Genomic DNA, 18,611 nt, shown 5'->3' with positions numbered 1-18,611 from the left:
CACTCAATCAACTTAAACCTCGCTAATCGATACGAGAGTTATTGAAACAATTTCATAACTCATGAAGCTGAATCTATGAGCCAATTGGCAAAGCTATAATTCACCACTCTTTTAAAGAGAAAATATTAACATGACATGATACTACAAAAATTATAGAGAAATCTAGTAAAAAAATTGACTAGAAATTATTCTGATAATCATTGACCTACAAGGGGAAAAAACAAAATGAAAAGTAACGATCAGAGTTTGTTCCCTAATTCTTTCAACCAGAAAGAGATGGAGAGACCGGGTCGTGTTTTGGGAATAATTAAATGTCTTTCGTTTGGGAGTGAAGAAAGTAAGAGGAAAGAAGGAGTGTGTGTGCATAGTTGGTATATATATAATATATGGTGATGAAAAGAATAGTGATTTCTATATAGCTTTGATTTATGCGAGAAGAAGTGCGACAATGGATGAAAAGCATAATCACGTCCACACCACGCCCCTTGCGTTTGTACTCACCGTCTCTTGGTTGCTGTGCATCGCTTTGCCATACTCCCACTCTCAAACACCGCCTCTGCTTTGTGCTGAGCAGTTATACGGGTGCAGCGCCAACGTGTCCGCCATCTTTGATCCTTTCTGGGAACAGAATCCACCCTCTCAATGTAACGGCGGCGATGCATCATCCCAGCTCATCTGCGATACTCGTTACGAATCTCAAAATTTCACGGTGAAGGATGTCAACAACACCTCTCGCACCATGACAGTGGTGCCAACCCACACTGTCAACGATCTTTGTTCTCCTGAATTTTTTGACGTTTTCTTTAAATTGGTGGACAAACTGCTCCAGTATTATGTGCCAGTATACAACATCACCCTATTTTCAAATTGTGCCTACCTCCCAGATTTCCCTTCAGAACACCGCAACTTTACGTGTTGGGGTGATGCGTGTTACTTTGTGGAGGAATACAGGCAGAATGAGACGCTCCGCAGATACCCAGTGCTTGAGAATTGCGCGAGACTTTTGCGCGTGCCCAGTGCCGCTCCTCTCGATCATTATAATGATTTTGATGATGGAGCTCAAGTTATGAAAGAAATTCTGAGGGATGGGTTTGGGGTCTACTATGGTTTTCCTCACGATTGCAGAAGATGCAGCCAAAGTAACGGAAGTTGCAGCAGCGATGGTGGTAACGATGAATATGTAGTTTCATGCAAATATTATTGCACACATAAATACTGTTCTCCTCGTAAGAGTAGCGGTACGTCTTCCGTTCCTTTTTCTTTTTTCCCATTCTCCTCTCATCTTCTGATGAAATTTTTGTGCTATATTGCAATGTGATCTGGTAGTGTTTATTTTAAAATTATTGAAATATAATTTTCAGTATGAAGATATATTATATATCTTGTTTGTTTTTGTTTTTACTTTATAATACTTGCCAGTGACATTAGCTATAATTTTTAGTCAGATTTTTGTTCTCGTACATCTTCTTGTACCAGTAATCACTCACAAGAGGAAAATTTGTCATGATTAATATATTTTCTAATTTAATATTTTTTAAATAAAGATTAAAGCTTGAATCAGATTATATATATAAATATGGGGCAAAGTTTAAGATCAATCAAGAAAAAAATAAGTTTTATGATATTATTTATTTATAAATAAAAGTAAAGTTTAGAAACTTAAATCTTTCTTCCACTGTGAGCTTTGATTTCTCCACTTAATTTCTACAAAACAGCTCGAAAGAAATCATCCCACTTAAAATATTTCTCATTAGAATTTACATAGTATGTATATTTCGAATTTGGATTTTTTTTCCTTCCTTTTGTTTTCTTATTGTATTTATAAAATATATTGATTTCTTAAAATATGTTAAAAAAGTTTCAATATATCAATATATCAAGTCTTTAGACAACAATAAAATCTCAACTGAGAACCTGAACTTCTAACTCTTCTTGTTTGATATGTGTTATACAATTTTATTTTATTTTTTTGAGTAAATTCTGTTTCGCATGCAAAATACAAGTTTAGTGTTTAAAAATTGATAAAAATTAGTATGAATTAACAAAATTAATATCGGAATCATTGTGAAAATAATTATTAGTTATTATCTTCGTAGCTTAGACATATATATTCAATAAAAAATAAATGGGAGGTTTCAGTGAATTGCTTTTGTTGACCAGAGTTTAAGGTTGACTGCAAATTATTCCAGGTCTTATGTGTCTCTGTCTCCTGGCCCCCTACAGTTATTAGGGTTTCTTCTTTCTGGTTTCCCTCATCAGAGTCAGTAACCAATACGCAAATGACCAAATTGGCCTCTGATGCTGATTTTGATAAAAGAGACCGGCTTAACTAAAATTTAATTATCTCATAAAGTTTAGATATTTTAATTTTTTTTTTGTTATTTTTATTTTATTTTTCAAATATATTTTAATTTGGCTTTTTCTTTTCTTTTTTCTTTTTTCAATCTCCCTCAAACCACGTTTTCATCTACCAAACATGAGCAGACAAGGGAAGCGCACAAAGCTCTTCAAATCAGAAAGGAGGTAATTTTTTTTATACTTTTTCATCATAGCTTTGTTAAATGATGAATTTCACGAAGGTGAAATACATGCATGGATTTGAGACAATAGAGATGGAATAGTGCTATTATTGTTTTTAAAAGATTTTGTGGTAAAAGTAAAGATATTTGAAGATAAAATAAGTGAATAATAGGATGAACGTGATATATAAAAGAAAATTTTAATAAATTAATAATAAGTCACTTTATAATTATATATATATTAAAACAATTTTTTTATTATCTATATCAATTAAATTATTTATAAGCTTACACAAACTTTCTTTTCTTTTCTATTCATTCCTCAATATCTTTTTTCTAATATAAAGAATCTCACTTTCACATCACCTCTTTTCCTTAAATTCACTTCTCCACATGCATATTCTTCAAAACACAAGTTAAACTTGGAAGAAAAGTAAAGAAAGGTTTCAAAACATCATATAAATTGAACATTAATATCCATTTTATATTAAAATAAATAAATAATTAAATTAATAAAAAAATATTTATTTAAATATTTAATTTTGTTTCAGTATATTTTTACTACGAAATATATTTTTTATTTATTAAATTTTTATAGTAATTTTATATTTTCTTTTAAATTTGATTTTAACTTTAATTTATATTTTTCAAAAATTTATTTTTTACTTCAAATTATTTTTAAAATTTATTTTCTAAATATATTAATTTACTATCAAGATTGTTTTATCACATCAATAAAATTTCCTATAAACATGATTTTCTTTTTCCAATTACTTTCGTTTAAGTCAAAGAATTTCATCCTCCACTCTGTTTTCTTTCTCTTCTTACATTTTTTTTACTTTCAAATTCACTGGGAGAGAAAATAATAATGAAAGAAAGAATGACAAAATTATAACTAATTGACAGAGAAATTAAAAAAAAATAAAAATTAATGAGTTGACAACTGACGTAAACACAAAGGCAGAAGCAGTATTATCTCCTGACCTTAAAATAAAAACAAGGTATTTAGACAAAAAAAAAAGTAATATTAAGACACTTAGATTACCAATTTTTTTAATAAAAATCAATTAAAAATATTTAAATTTGTAAAATATTTAAAATTTAATTAAAGCACATAGATATAGAAAATATCAATAGAATTTTTTTAAAAACAGATAAGAAATAAATTTAAATATTTAATCATTTAGTTCAGTAAAAATATATAAAAGAAATATTTTTAAAGTTATATAAAGATTTGATAAAAATTGACAAAGAACTGTAATATCTCATTTAATTGTATATAATTATTAAAAGAGACATTATATACAAAAGAACGAGAGGACAAATTTATCAAGAAAGAATATGTATATAAGTTTATTCTACTTATCTTATACATAAGTATCAGATGAAATATATACACATACCAGAATCTTATATATTTAAGTATACACATAACAGAATCTTATATCTTTAAGGATTACATTAAAAACTAAAACGAAATAGATTTCTAATACTAATAAAACATAAAACGAAAATGTTTACTTCTAAAAACTTCAACACCACTTTCACCTACACCGGACCAACTAGAACACTTTTATCTTCTCACTCTCTTAAGGTGATAATAATGAATAAGAAGAAACAAACATAAAAACAAAGAAGAAATAATGGTAAAGTAACATACCAAAAAGAGGTTTCATAACATTTATATAGGTTTCAACACATGTAAACATCTACATCAACAAATCATAACGCGTACAATCATACATAAATTACACTCTCAATTCAAACCAAAAGCTTATACATACTCATAGAATTAAACTTATCTGGATATGTGTATTGTTGTTAGACTATGACAAGTTTTGTACTTAGTGGTGGAACAGCTTGCGAACCCAAGCTACCACATAAGATTAGTACGTCTACCACCTATGACCAAAGAATCAAACTATAAACTAGGACCTTCAACTACTCCTCACGACATAACTTCCCTTCTCTACTTAAGGTAGAATAATTATTGGAGTGTCAAGATAACTTCTAAGACTGAGTCCCTACATCAATACATCACACTATTGAACGTCACCATAGAACCTCTCCACGAGATCCATGGAATTACACCAAAAATATACTATTGAATGCCAACATAAAATCTACTCACGAGAATCCATAGAATTACACCAAACACATAACTACTGAACATCATCATAGAATCTACTCACGAGATCCATGAAATTATGTCAAACACATATATCATGCACATAACCAATAACAAGTCATCATTATCATAATATCATGATACATAAGCACCATACATGTTTACCATTATACTTTAACCATACTTACATTCATATTTAAAATTAACAAAGCATCAACAATTCCCTTTAGTTATACACATTTTATCAATAATACTAAAATCAACATAGTTCAGTATATAGAAAACACAAAAAACCAAAAACAAAACTCGTAATAGGGCATACTCAACGATATAGGACCACCGCTCAATACCTTATGTCCAAAGACTAAACCAAGGACACTAGAAGACCAATGTCATGTGTCCAGAGACCAAAACCCATGACAGAGGAAGGTTAGTGCTCAACGTTATATCAGTGGCCTACAGTACTACATCAGAAACCATAATTTCATCCAAGTACTTTTAGGTAATCAGGAACCTATTCAAAGGATCAATTTGATATTTCTAACTTAGTTAAGGGTTATAAAAAAGGCTTAGATGTCAGATTTAATACCAATTTGATCAAATGACTAGTTATTTGATTCTCCAATTCAACATCAATTTCAATCAAAACAAAAATATTTCATAAAACAACAAGAACCACTAAACATACCAAATGACTAATTCAAACCAAACCAATCATACGAAATAAAAAATCAATACAACATTTTAATAAATTCTAAATGAATAATATCCCTCATTCTAAACATCGAAAACTAGTACATTCAATAAGCCATACATAAAACCAATACAACAACATTATTAACCAATCCTTAACATTTTATCCATTTAATTATCCAACAACAAAACAACTCTTAATGCCCTCAATCTCGTCAAGTTCAAGCAACAAAACAAGTAATATTTAACAAACAACTTCATCAAAATTTTCTCATACTAAACCATAAGATTTTAAACCAAAAACTCAAGTAATTGTCCCACAACAGCAACATTTTGACAATAATTCCAGTTAACTAGAAAACAATTCCTATAAATCATAGTCCATCAAAACCAATAACATTCAACAAGCAATCATGACAATACTTCACCATACCAAATTACCAATTTCACACCATTTCAAACATATAATACAAATTACAAACATCATAGTAACTTAAAACGTGGTTGTTAGCTCGTCTTATCTTATAGATGATCAAACCGCTCTAAAAGATCTAAAATAGTATCAAACGCATATAAACCTTTAACAAACAACGAAAACATGATCATGGTATACCGTCATACTGTTAGGACCATTAATTAGCATATAGTCTTATAAAATACTTAAACATCACATACAACTATGAAAAACTTACATGCAAGAGGAAAATTGATGGAAGCATCCTTGCAATTCAATCACGAGTACTTCCAAAACCAGAGAAGGCAGCGGTTAGTTGGATGACGATGAGGCACGATAAGTGTTTGATGAGTGTTTCAATGAAGGTGTATGAGTGGATCAAGGAATCTCAAGCTCCGAAAGCCTTCCAAGAGGGAAGGAAGCTAGAGGAGAATGTACAGAATAGGCACAAAGTGTTTGAACTCTGAAAGAATGTTTGGAGAAATCTCAACAGCATTTCCTTATCAATTCAAAGTTGAATTTACAAAGGATGAAGCCCCCTATTTATAGATGAAGGAGAACTTCTAAGACGTGTTATGCAAGCTATTCTAAAGGCACGTGATGCAATGAAAGGAAGCTTGGGAAGCAAGCTAAGTTTACCAGCTAAGCAGAACTGCAGAGGAAGATGGAGTTGCTGTCTGCGGTGCCGCTGGGCTGTACAGAATTCATGCATCTGAGCGGTAACAGCGACATCTTCAATTTTAGCTCCTTTGCTTTTCCTTGCTTGGTTACTCCTCCAAGTGTTTGCCAAGCTTTATTTAATGACCTACAAAACAATGTAAAGTTATTTAAAGAGGAGGAAGATTTTAGTAATTAATACTCCATAAGAGCAAAGTAGTGAGTGCTCCCTCTTCCTCTTGGATTCTCTTAGACATGGCTCTTGTTAAAGGTCCTATGTTGAGCTTGGATGGTCCTCCATCAGTCCCTCCCTCTTGAAAAAGATCTGTCCCCAGATCTTGGGAACCCTGTTGGGCATCTCCTATGAAAGGAATTAGATCACAAATGTTAAAAGTAGGACTGACGCCATAACTTTCAGGAAGGTCTAACTGATATGCATTATCATTTATCTTCTTGATCACTTTGAAAAGACCATCACCTCTAGGGCTTAATTTGGATTTGCGTTGAGAAGGAAATCTATCCTTTCTCAAGTGAAGCCAAACTAAGTCTCCTTCTTTTAAAAGTACTTGTTTTCTCCCTTTGTTGTTGTATTCAGAATACTTTTGAGTTTGTTTTTCAATATATGTTTTAAGCTTTTCATGCAACTTTTTGATGAACTCCGCTTTAGAAAGACCTTCTTTATGAAGAAAAGAAGATGTTTCTGGAAGGGGAAGTAGATCAAGAGGTGTGAGAGGGTTAAAACCATAAACAACCTCAAAAGGAGAAAGTTTAGTAGTTTTGTGAACTACTCTATTATAAGCAAACTCTATATGAGGTAGATGATCATCCCAATTTTTAATATTGCCCTTCAACATTACCCGTCACTAGTGCAGCGAGGGGCTTTTACCGCGGTTGATTTTCACTATACGTCGCGGTTCTTGAACCGCGGCATATTCAGCCGCGGTAGTAAGTCAGACACTTTATGCCGCGGTTCGAACCGCGGTATATAGGCTGCGGAATATGCCGCGGTTGTCTAGGGAACCGCTGCCTAAATTCATTTTTTTTTTAAAAAAAAATTAAAAAAAAAATTAAAAAATGCACTATATGCCGCGGTTGTGGTTAGAACCGCGGCATATTCCCCTGCAGTTTTTTAAAATTGCAGGTCTGTTTTTGTGATATCCACTACCACAAAAACAGACCTGCATATAAAAACATTTACAGAAATTCAATTTCAACATAACAAACACATGTTCAAATGTATTTCAACATCAAATAAAGTAGAGAGTCTAAGAAAATTCTATCTAATCAAATGCATTGTTTAAATCTAAATCTAAGAACTACAAGAACTACAACACACATTACCAAAACTATAGCAAAAACCATATCATACATTACCAAAACTATAACAATTTCATGCACTATCAAAATTAAAGCAAAAATTATACCAAAACTATAGAAACTTCATACATTACCAAAACTATAGCATTATGCAAAAATTAATGAAGAAATCACGTTAAAAATGCAAATGGACATAAATACCTGGAAGAGGAACGGCGGCGGAGAGGGTGAAAAACGCAACACAACGGCGGCGGAGAGGGTGAAAAACGCCAGGAAATCACGATTTTGAACGGCTAAAACTCGTTTTTATCGTCAAAAACGAATAATGACCGAACAATTTTGAGTTTAAACGGTTAAAAACGCAAAATCTGAGATGAAGGGTGGTTCGGAGGAAGAAGAAACGCGAAAACAGAGAGAACGCGCGAGGAAGACGATGCACTGTTCCAAGTTTTGTTTTTTAACTCTGAACGGGAGAATCTACCGCGGGTTAACCCCCAACCGCGGCATATACTAATTTAAAAAATTATCAGAAATGGCATTTTTGAAATTATTTTCAAACTATATGCCGCGGTTCAGCGGGCAACCGCGGCATAAACCTCGAAATATTTCAAATAAACATTAAATTAATTTCATATAGGAGAATATGCCGCGGTTCCCCAGAGAACCGCGGCATATACCCCTGAAACGTGTTCAACACAACTGTCTCCCCAACTGCCTTTCACAGAATTCGAAAAGTTACAGGGGGTATATGCCGCGGTTCTCTGGGGAACCGCGGCATATACCCCCTGTAACTTTTGAAATTCTCTGACTGGCAGAGAAGTTGAGACGTTACAGGGGTATATGCCGCGGTTCCCCAGAGAACCGCGGCATATACCCCCTGTAACTTTTCGAATTCTCTGACCCAGTCAGCACCTGCAATAAATTGGCAGGGTATATGCCGCGGTTGTGCAGAGAACCGCGGCATATACTCTGTTATTTAATTTTTTATTCATACGTGGCGTCAAAGGCAATGGTTGACTGGGGTATATGCCGCGGTTCCCATTAGAACCGCGGCATATAGGTTCGTTTTATTTACAAAACTGCCACCGCGCACCATTATGCTGCGGTTTTCGTTGAACCGTGGCATAATGTGCGCTGTAAAAACCCGATTTTTTACTAGTGCGTAATAGATAGAGACCTATTTACTACTTCTGTTTGCCCATCAGTTTGTGGGTGACATGTAGTAGAAAATAGTAGTTTAGTTCCTAGCTTAGCCCAAAGTGTTTTCCAAAAGTAGCTAAGAAACTTAACATCTCTATCAGAAACTATAGTTTTGGGTAAACCATGCAATTTAACAACTTCTTTAAAGAAGAGTTTTGCTATATAGCTAGCATCATCTACTTTGTGGCAAGGTATAAAATGAGCCATTTTACTAAATCGATCAACCACCACAAAGATAGAATCAAAGCCCTTTTGAGTTCTTGGTAGACCTAAGACAAAATCCATACTAATGTCTTCCCAAGGGGTACTAGCTATGGGAAGAGGAAGATAGAGTCCATGAGGCATTACTTTAGACTTAGCTTGTAAACAAACTATGCAACTAGAACAATGCTTTTGGACATCTATTCTCATGTGTGGCCAATAAAATTTGCTTTTCAAAGTATGAAGAGTTTTATCAACTCCATGATGGCCCATGAGTCCTCCACCATGACTTTCTTTGATAAGAAGCTTTCGAATAGATCCTTGGGGTATGCATAGTTTTCCTTTATTAAAAAGATACCCCTCAGAAATATAAAATCCATCGAATGGCTTCTTAAGACAAGATGCATAAGTAGATGCAAAGGTAGGATCAGATTCATAAAGTTGTTTAATGTCATCAAAACCTAGTATTTGGGATCCTAGAGTAACTAGCAATGCATGTCGTCTAGATAAAGCATCCGCAACAACATTAGTACTCCCCTTTTTATGTTTGATGACGTATTGAAACTGCTCAAGGTACTCAATCCACTTTGCATGTCGCTTGTTCAATGTTCCTTGCCCTTTAAGATACTTGAGAGATTCATGGTCAGTGTTTATTATAAACTCTTGAGACACTAAGTAATGCTCCCAAGTTTTCAATGCTCGAATGAGGGCATAAAGTTCTTTGTCATAGGTAGGATAGTTCAAAGTAGGTTCCCTAAGTTTTTCACTAAAATAAGCTATTGGATGACCTTCTTGTATAAGAACAGCGCCTATTCCTACCCCAGAAGCATCACATTCTACTTGAAAAGCTTTGGAAAAATTAGGTAAATGTAGAATGGGTGCATGTGTTAACTTATGCTTTAAGGTCTCAAAAGCTAGACTTTGTTTCTCATCCCATATGAATGGCACATCCTTCTTCAAAAGTTCATTAAGGGGAGCAGCAATAGTAGAAAAATTTTCTACAAAGCGTCTATAGAAACCTGCTAGACCTAGAAAACTTCTTACTTCTCCCACTGTTTTGAGGATAGGCCATTCTTGGATAGCTTTGATTTTGCTAGGATCAACATGTACTCCTTCTTTCCCAACTTTGAAGCCTAGAAAAATAACACTCTCTTGACAAAAGGTACATTTGTCAAAGTTGGCAAATAAATGGTGTTGTCTAAGCAAAATCAATACTTTCCTCACATGATGAAGATGTTCTTTAAGACCTTTGCTATAAATTAAAATATCATCAAAGTAGACTATAACAAAGCTGCCTATGTATTCCTGAAGGACATGATTCATTAGTCGCATGAAGGTACTAGGAGCATTGGTTAAGCCAAAAGGCATGACTAACCATTCATAAAGGCCAAATTTGGTCTTAAAAGCGGTTTTCCATTCATCTCCTTCTTTAATTCTGATTTGATGATACCCACTTTTAAGATCAATCTTGGTGAACATGTTTGCTCCATGTAATTCATCTAGCATGTCGTCCAATCTAGGAATAGGGTGCCTATACTTGACTGTAATGTTGTTAATAGCCTTGCAATCTGTACACATTCTCCAAGATCCATCTTTCTTAGGTACTAACAACACTGGCACCGCACAAGGGCTAAGGCTTTTCTGTATCCACCCTTTTCCCAATAAATCATTAACCTGCTTCTCTATCTCTTTGGTTTCTGTGGGGTTAGTCCTATAGGCTGGCCTATTAGGAAGACAGGCTCCTGGAATTAAATCAATTTGATGTTCAATTCCCCGAAGAGGTGGTAAACCACTTGGAACCTCTTTAGGAAATAAATCATCAAACTCTTTCAAAAGCTTTTGTAACCCCTTTGGATGAGAATCAAGTGGATGATTTATGGAAAGAAGTGCCTCCTTACAATAGAGAAGAAAGTGAGGTTGTCCAAGGAAAAGATTTTTGGAAGTGTGTGGTGGGACAACTTCATTGGTTGAGGCACTTTCAACCAAACTCAACTTCTTCTCTTTGGAAACTTTATTAGAGTAAATTTTCTTCTCACCATCCAACTTCTTCTTAAGTATTATTTGATCCTCTCGCACTTGTGATGGTGTAAGAGGACTCAAGATAATCTTTTTGCCTTTATGTTGAATGGTGATCTTGTTGGTGACTCCATCATGCAAAGCCTGTTTGTCAAATTGCCAAGGCCGTCCAAGTAAAATGTGACCCGCTTCCATTGGAACAATATCACAAATGATTTGGTCTTCATACTTGCCTATGGAAATGGGAACACTTACTTGTTCCTTAACAACTATTCCTTCATCCTCTTTTATCCATTGAAGTTTGTAAGGGTTAGGATGAGGAGTAGGAGTTAAGCCTAGCTTTTCAACCATTCTAGTGCTACAACAATTACAACAAGAACCACTATCCACAATCATAGAACATGTTTTATCAAGAACTTTGCAGCGAGTGTGGAATAGGTTTTCTCGTTGAGTTTGTTCTAACTCAACATGCTTTGCCTCAAGGAGTCTCCTAACCATGAGAAGATCTCCATCGCAAGGTGGAGCTTCATGTTCCTCTTCAGATGAGGACAACTCAGACACACTAGAAGATGACTCCTCACTATTACTTTTATGTTCAAGGATATAGGTTGACTTTTTAAAGTGACACTCAGTTGAATAGTGTCCTCTGGCCCCACATTTGAAACATCTAGTCTCCCTACCCCTGGTATCTCTGGGTGGCTCTCTTGGAATTCTTTGTTCTTTTCCTTTAAAGCTTTCTTTTTCCCTTTTTAGCTCTTTATCTTTGCTTTTGAACTTATCTTGTGTCCTTTCTTGCTCTCTCTCCTTTGTTTCCTCATATCTTGGAAAGCTACCCTCCCTCTTAAGATCTCTCCTATATGATGATGTGGTAGGGTACGTTCTTTTTGTGGAAGCTTTTCTCCTGTTTTGTTCTTCCACTCTCACACATAGCTGGACAAAATCATTTAGATCTAAGTAAGGTAAGAGTTCTACCTTATCTCTAATCTCATAGTTTAATCCACTCTGGAATCTAGCTATGGTGAATCTCTCCTCCTCTTTGATTCCCGCTCTCAACATGAGTAACTCTAATTTTTGCCTATATTCTTCAACACTCATGTTTCTTTGTTGAAGTCTATGGAGCTTGTCCATGACTTCTCTAGCATAATAGGCTGGGACATGTCGCCTGTGTAAGGCTGCTTTCAACTCATTCCAATATTGGATTTTGTAGTCGCCATTCATCCTTTGGTCCCTTATGATGGATGTCCACCAATAAAGGGCTGCACCTTGAAAGGTTAAGATGGCTAGGGTCACTCTCCTCCTATCATCTATGTTGTAGCATTCAAAAATTTGTTCAACCTTCATCTCCCACTCAAAGTATTCTTCAACATTATCTCTACCATAGAAAGGAGGAAGGTCAAGCTTAGGTTCTACATGATGTTCTTTATGGTTGTGATGTCGCCTAGGAGGGTGTTGATAGTGATCATAAGGTTGGTAAGTATGGTGATCACTATGGTGGGAATGATCATCTCGATCATAATTTTGCCTATGAGAGTGAGTTCCTTGTGTGTGCCTGCTTTGATTGATAGTAAGAGTGGCGACTATTTGCCTTAGCTCATTCAACTCAGTCTTGGTTCTATTGAGCTCTTCTCGCAACTCTATGTTCTCTTGATCTTGAGTGACATTACCTTGAACACTAGAGTGACTCATGCTTGTGAAGTAGAGAAATTGTTTTCACAATGATTTGAAAACCTTGCACAAGTATGAATCAAAACTTTTGAAAAGAGAATTTGAGGTGTTTTTGGTAAATGACTTCTATAGAGATTCTAAAGGTCATGAAACCGAATAGCTCCCAGGAAGGAGAGGTGAGTCACAATGGACAAGCTTAGAAACCTTGTCCTTCCTTAGCCAGAGTGTCTCCTGACGCTTCTCACCCAAGTTTCTAGATAGAAGTCTTTCAAAACCTTTTTGGAATGCAAAGATGTTATGCTCCTAGAAACCAAACGAAGGTTTAACTATGTGAAACGCGCTCCTAAGTATCACGGAGACTTAAAACATAAAAGACAATCAAGCAAGAAAATAAATGAATGGAAATGGAAGACAATGATAACCGGCCCTATGTGAAAGTGCAAGTGACACTTGGAGCCCCTTGACACACTTTCACTCTAATAAGTGGGAACTAACTATTACAATGTTGCTTAGTAGACTTGGAATTGCTTGGATAGCATTTTTCCAAGTTACTTTAAGTTTGAGAAATGTAAAGCAATTAAACTTCAAAGGTTCCGTGATACAAAGCTGAAAAATGGAGAAAAAATGAGCTATTCTATGTATACAAGGGAGGCTACCAAATCTGAATGTAGTTTAGCTCCAAAAGTATGTGAAATTTTTGGTGTGAAGGGTGGGGAAATGCTGCTGAAAACTGCACAAGAATGCAGCTTGGAGAACAACCTTTGTATCCAATTCTACAAACTCTCCACTTCCTAGTATGCTACCCTCTTGGAGGAAGCTTGTTGGAACTTGGATCACCTCAAAATGAAGTCACACTCCACTGTCAAACACTGAAACCGTGAGGTGATGGAAAATCTGCTGCACTAGAAATTAGTTAACCAAAAACCAGTTTTTAAACATAGTTTGGAAGCCAAAAATGATGAATGCAAGTGATATACGGCTAGAACAAAAGGTAGCACTCAAAAGGAACCTAGGATAGGGTCTAGAACAGATTATAAAAGCAAGAAAAGACTCAAAACAGTGAGGAAAATCTGTGATGTAAAACTGTTTGATGTAATTTCCAAACTGTTTGTCAAAATGCCACAAAGAACTGTAGAACTTGTGTTTTCTGGTTTTTGATGTGTAAACTGGATTGCAGGGATTTAATTGCCTTTTTTCATATTGGTTTACACCTGTGTATGGATTTAATTGTGTTTGGGACAAGATCCCCAGCTTTTGCCAAACCAGTTTACAATTTGAATATAAGATGGTGGCTAAAAATATGACAACAGCAGTAAAAGTGGCTGAAAAATAAGAAACAACAGTATGGAATTTGAATGGCAGTGAAGTCAACTGCTCAATGACACTTCAAGCAGCTTTATATCATCATAATAGGTGTGTCCAAGCACTCAATCAGCAAAGAAATTGACTGCTGTAAAAGATGACAAGTGCACTAATTAAAAATAAGGAAAATTTGGTGATGCAGCAAGTCAATACCAATTTGGCTCAAAATTTACCATATGAACAGTAACCAACCAATTTCAATTCACCAAAAATGACTCCAAACTCAATGAAACTGATCTAAAACAGACAAGATCTCAATATGAGGTGTGCACTTGCATATTTCAAGTAAAATGATGGTTCAAGATGTGAAATGATACCTTGGCTATGAAAAGAGCAATTGGACAGTGCAAACAGGTTTTAAATGATCAAATGAATGTGTTCAAACAGTTGCAATGCACAGAAACATACACATGCTCGAAATCATAGTCAGAGTTGCTAATTATGCAGCAAAAAAAAACTAGAAATCTGCATTAGAATTGAAAAAATTGCATAGAATCAAGGTTGGCTGGATCAAACAAGATAGAAGAATGGTCCTATGCACTAGATCTAGCTTAGAAAAGATGAGCTAGAAAATTAAAATGGCCTAAGACACAAGCAATGATATCAAGTACGGTGCAAAACTTGAAATTATTGTGACATTACCGAAACAGAGTTTTAAACAACTCAACTACTCTTTTTGTGATTCATTGTTGATTTGTAACTGTTAACACTTGAAACATGTATAAATGCATCAAATAAACTTGTCTCAAGTTTTACAATCAATAAATCTGAACAAAAAGGAGATGCACATGATGAAATCAGACATGCCTCGTATTGCAAAATCTGAAATTAAAGTTGGAGGAACTCAACCACACATTTTGCAACTCTGTGAGTATTGTGAGTTGTTATACTTCTAGCAATGCTTAAGAACATCACAAAAACTCGTACAAAGCTTAAGAATCACTAAATCTAAATCAAAACAGATTACAAAATATAAACCCAGAACTTGACTTTTTTTCTGCAGAATTTGGAACCAAAAACAGCGTGCACTGCTGTTAACTCAAATGATCAAGCTGATTTGATGTCATTGCTTTATAGGATCAACATAGAGCTTAGTAGATGCACACGACTCAAAGAAAACGAAAAAAAACGAAGCTGAAAACAGTAGCAATTACTTGACGGAATTAAAGCTGCAGTGATTTTCTGCACATGACCATGATACAAAACGGAAATGATGAATTTAGATGAATTGGATTCAATTAAAAGAATTGCACCGATTAAAATGAAGAACAAACACTAACGAACAGTGAATAGAATCAAACATTCACTCAAACACAGAATCAAACCAGAAAAACAAAATGGAACAGTGACATATATGAACAGCACAAGACAGAAAAAAAAACAGAGGAATGGATACGAGACACTTAGCTCTTGAAGCGTGACTGAAACGACTGACTCTTGATGCCAAATGATGGAAGCATCCTTGCAATTCAATCACGAGTACTTCCAAAACCAGAGAAGGCAGTGGTTAGTTGGATGACGATGAGGCACGGTAAGTGTTTGATGAGTGTTTCAATGAAGGTGTATGAGTGGATCAAGGAATCTCAAGCTCCGAAAGCCTTCCAAGAGGGAAGGAAGCTAGAGGAGAATGTGCAGAATAGGCACAAAGTGTTTGAACTCTGAAAGAATGTCTGGAGAAATCTCAACAGCATTTCCTTATCAATTCAAAGTTGAATTTACAAAGGATGAAGCCCCCTATTTATAGATGAAGGAGAACTTCTAAGACGTGTTATGCAAGCTATTCTAAAGGCACGTGATGCAATGAAAGGAAGCTTGGGAAGCAAGCTAAGTTTGCCAGCTAAGCAGAACTGCAGAGGAAGATGGAGTTGCTGTCTGCGGTGCCGCTGGGCTGTACAGAATTCATGCATCTGAGCGGTAACAGCGACATCTTCAATTTTAGCTCCTTTGCTTTTCCTTGCTTGGTTACTCCTCCAAGTGTTTGCCAAGCTTTATTTAATGACCTACAAAACAATGTAAAGTTATTTAAAGAGGAGGAAGATTTTAGTAATTAATACTCCATAAGAGCAAAGCAGTGAGTGCTCCCTCTTCCTCTTGGATTCTCTTAGACATGGCTCTTGTTAAAGGTCCTATGTTGAGCTTGGATGGTCCTCCATCAAAAATGAAACTTAAACAAAGGTAGAAATTTCGTTTAAATTGGACACAAAAAGCTTCTTTCCTCTATCATAAGTGAAGTAGAAAGATATTGTAATTCCTCTTCGAAAAGATAAGTGATTGTAAAAGTACATTGTATGTTATGTTCTCTTTATATCTGAACAACAATTCAACAAAATTTTCACCAATATTCTAGGAATTCGATGAATTCATCTTTGTTCGTCTACTTTTGCAGGAAATTGGGACAAAAAGAGGAAACTCATTATTTTAGGTAATAAAAATCTATGTTTCCTTTTATACTTTCCCATCCACCACTTCTTTTAATACTATAGTTTTGTGTTTCTCTCTTATGTCTTCATGATTGTATACCTGTCATAATCATGTAAAAAAAATTCACAATTTAAATTACTGCTTAATATAGTTTCCACTAAATATTTCCTACTGGTTTCTAATAAATTTTCAAAGTTGAGAAAAATTAAATTCAGTAACCATAACTCTTTTTCTATTTACATTTGAGATTAGAAGAAGATTACAGAATGAGGTGTCAACATTTCTCATCTGCTACACAGGTGTTACAGGTTCAGCAATTGCAGGAGTTTTAATATCAATTTCAATTCTGTGTGTAAGATACAAGTCACCACCCTGGCTAGCGAATTTTGGGTTGGCTTCAAAAATTAACAAAAATATTGAAACATTGCTTAAAAGTCAGGGCTCTCTAGCTCTAAAAAGATATAAACTATCACAGGTTAAAAAAATGACCAACAACTTCAAAGAGAAGCTGGGACAAGGTGGGTTTGGTGCAGTGTACAAAGGAAAGTTATCCAATGGTAGTCTTGTGGCTGTAAAGATGTTGAGTGCATCCAAAAAAAATGGTGAAGAATTTATGAATGAGGTTGCCAGCATCAGTAGAACTTCTCATGTTAACGTTGTCTCTCTTCTTGGATTTTGTTTGAAAGGTCACAAGAGAGCTCTCATCTATGAATTCATGTCCAATGGTTCCCTTGACAAATTCATTTACAGAACAAGAGACGAAACTCTTTCAGCCTTGAGTTGGGATATTATATATCAAATTGCAAGGGACATAGCTCGAGGTTTAGAATACCTGCACAAGGGATGCAACACTCGAATTTTTCACTTTGACATAAAACCACATAACATTCTTCTGGATGAGAACTTATGTGCAAAGATATCTGATTTTGGGTTGGCAAAACTGTGCCCTAGGAATGAAAGTATCGTTTCCCTGTCAGATGCTAGAGGGACAATGGGGTATGTAGCTCCAGAAATGTGGAGCAGAAATTTTGGAAGAGTTTCGCATAAGTCTGATGTTTATAGTTACGGAATGATGCTGCTAGAGATGGTGGGAGGGAGGAAGAACATCAATGGTGAAGCAAGTAATACAAGTGAGATATACTTCCCGCACTGGGCATACAATAAGCTTGAGTTGGACAATGATTTGAGACCAGATATGGAGATGACAACAGAAGAAAATGAGATTGTAAAGAGGTTGGCGATGGTGGGTTTATGGTGTACTCAAACGTTTCCTAATGATAGACCTACAATGAGCAGAGTGATTGATATGTTGGAAGATAGCATGGATTCCTTACAAATCCCACCCAAACCTTTGCTTTCTTCTCCCACTAGATCACTGTCGGAATATTCCATCTCCTGAAATTAAGCACACTGCATATTTGGTAAATTTCTCGACTTATATTATAAAATGAATTGCTCTTTACATTGTTAGCTCTTTCCTATCATCTAGAAAAACAGGCAGAACCTCATGTAACAGTTACAACGGTGCGAAAGCTACCAGAAAAACCTGTCATATGTTGCTTCCAGTTATGATATAATGAGATGATATTATTTTAATTACAATTATGTAAAATTGTTTAAAAGTTAAAATTGTAAAATTAAACTTACATTAATTTTAATAGGATGACAAATGAATAGTGTGTCGATCAATGACGAGCAGGAGAAACTAGTCGACATAATCCATAACAAAAAAATCCATCATGTTTTCATCTCTAATTTAGACCAAATTTTTTATTTTCTTTTATTTTGTTATTTCTTCATTTCATGTTTGAATTTCTAAGTCATTTCTTTTGTTTTCATTTAGGATGGGTTGATTATTAGTTTTTTAAAACTTAAATAATGTTCTATTTTATCGTTTGTGTTCATAAAAAATTAAAATTGATATATCTTTTGGGTAGTTTATTTATAAGAAAGAAAATATGAGTTAAGTTTAAAATAT

The 18,611-nt window shown here is 34.8% G+C and overlaps 1 protein-coding gene across 1 annotated transcript; it reads left to right on the top strand.

Moving 5' to 3' along the window:
* Window positions 1–405: 405 nt before the first annotated feature.
* LOC148199887 (LEAF RUST 10 DISEASE-RESISTANCE LOCUS RECEPTOR-LIKE PROTEIN KINASE-like 2.4) lies at window positions 406–18,235 on the top strand. The gene is made up of 4 exons (XM_088114449.1): window positions 406–1,238; window positions 2,485–2,523; window positions 16,599–16,634; window positions 16,933–18,235. The coding sequence occupies exons 1-4, from the start codon at window positions 449–451 to the stop codon at window positions 18,030–18,032; spliced, it is 1,965 nt and encodes a 654-aa protein (XP_087970575.1). The 5' UTR covers window positions 406–448; the 3' UTR covers window positions 18,033–18,235.
* The last annotated feature ends 376 nt before the right edge of the window (window positions 18,236–18,611 follow it).

Source organism: Vigna umbellata, chromosome 4, assembly GCF_029865625.1.
Source record: "Vigna umbellata cultivar VRB3 chromosome 4, Vumbellata_1.0, whole genome shotgun sequence".
NCBI classification, from domain to species: Eukaryota; Viridiplantae; Streptophyta; class Magnoliopsida; order Fabales; family Fabaceae; genus Vigna; species Vigna umbellata.
Note: the sequence above shows the minus strand (reverse complement) of the source record. Positions and strands in the feature narration are given on the sequence as shown.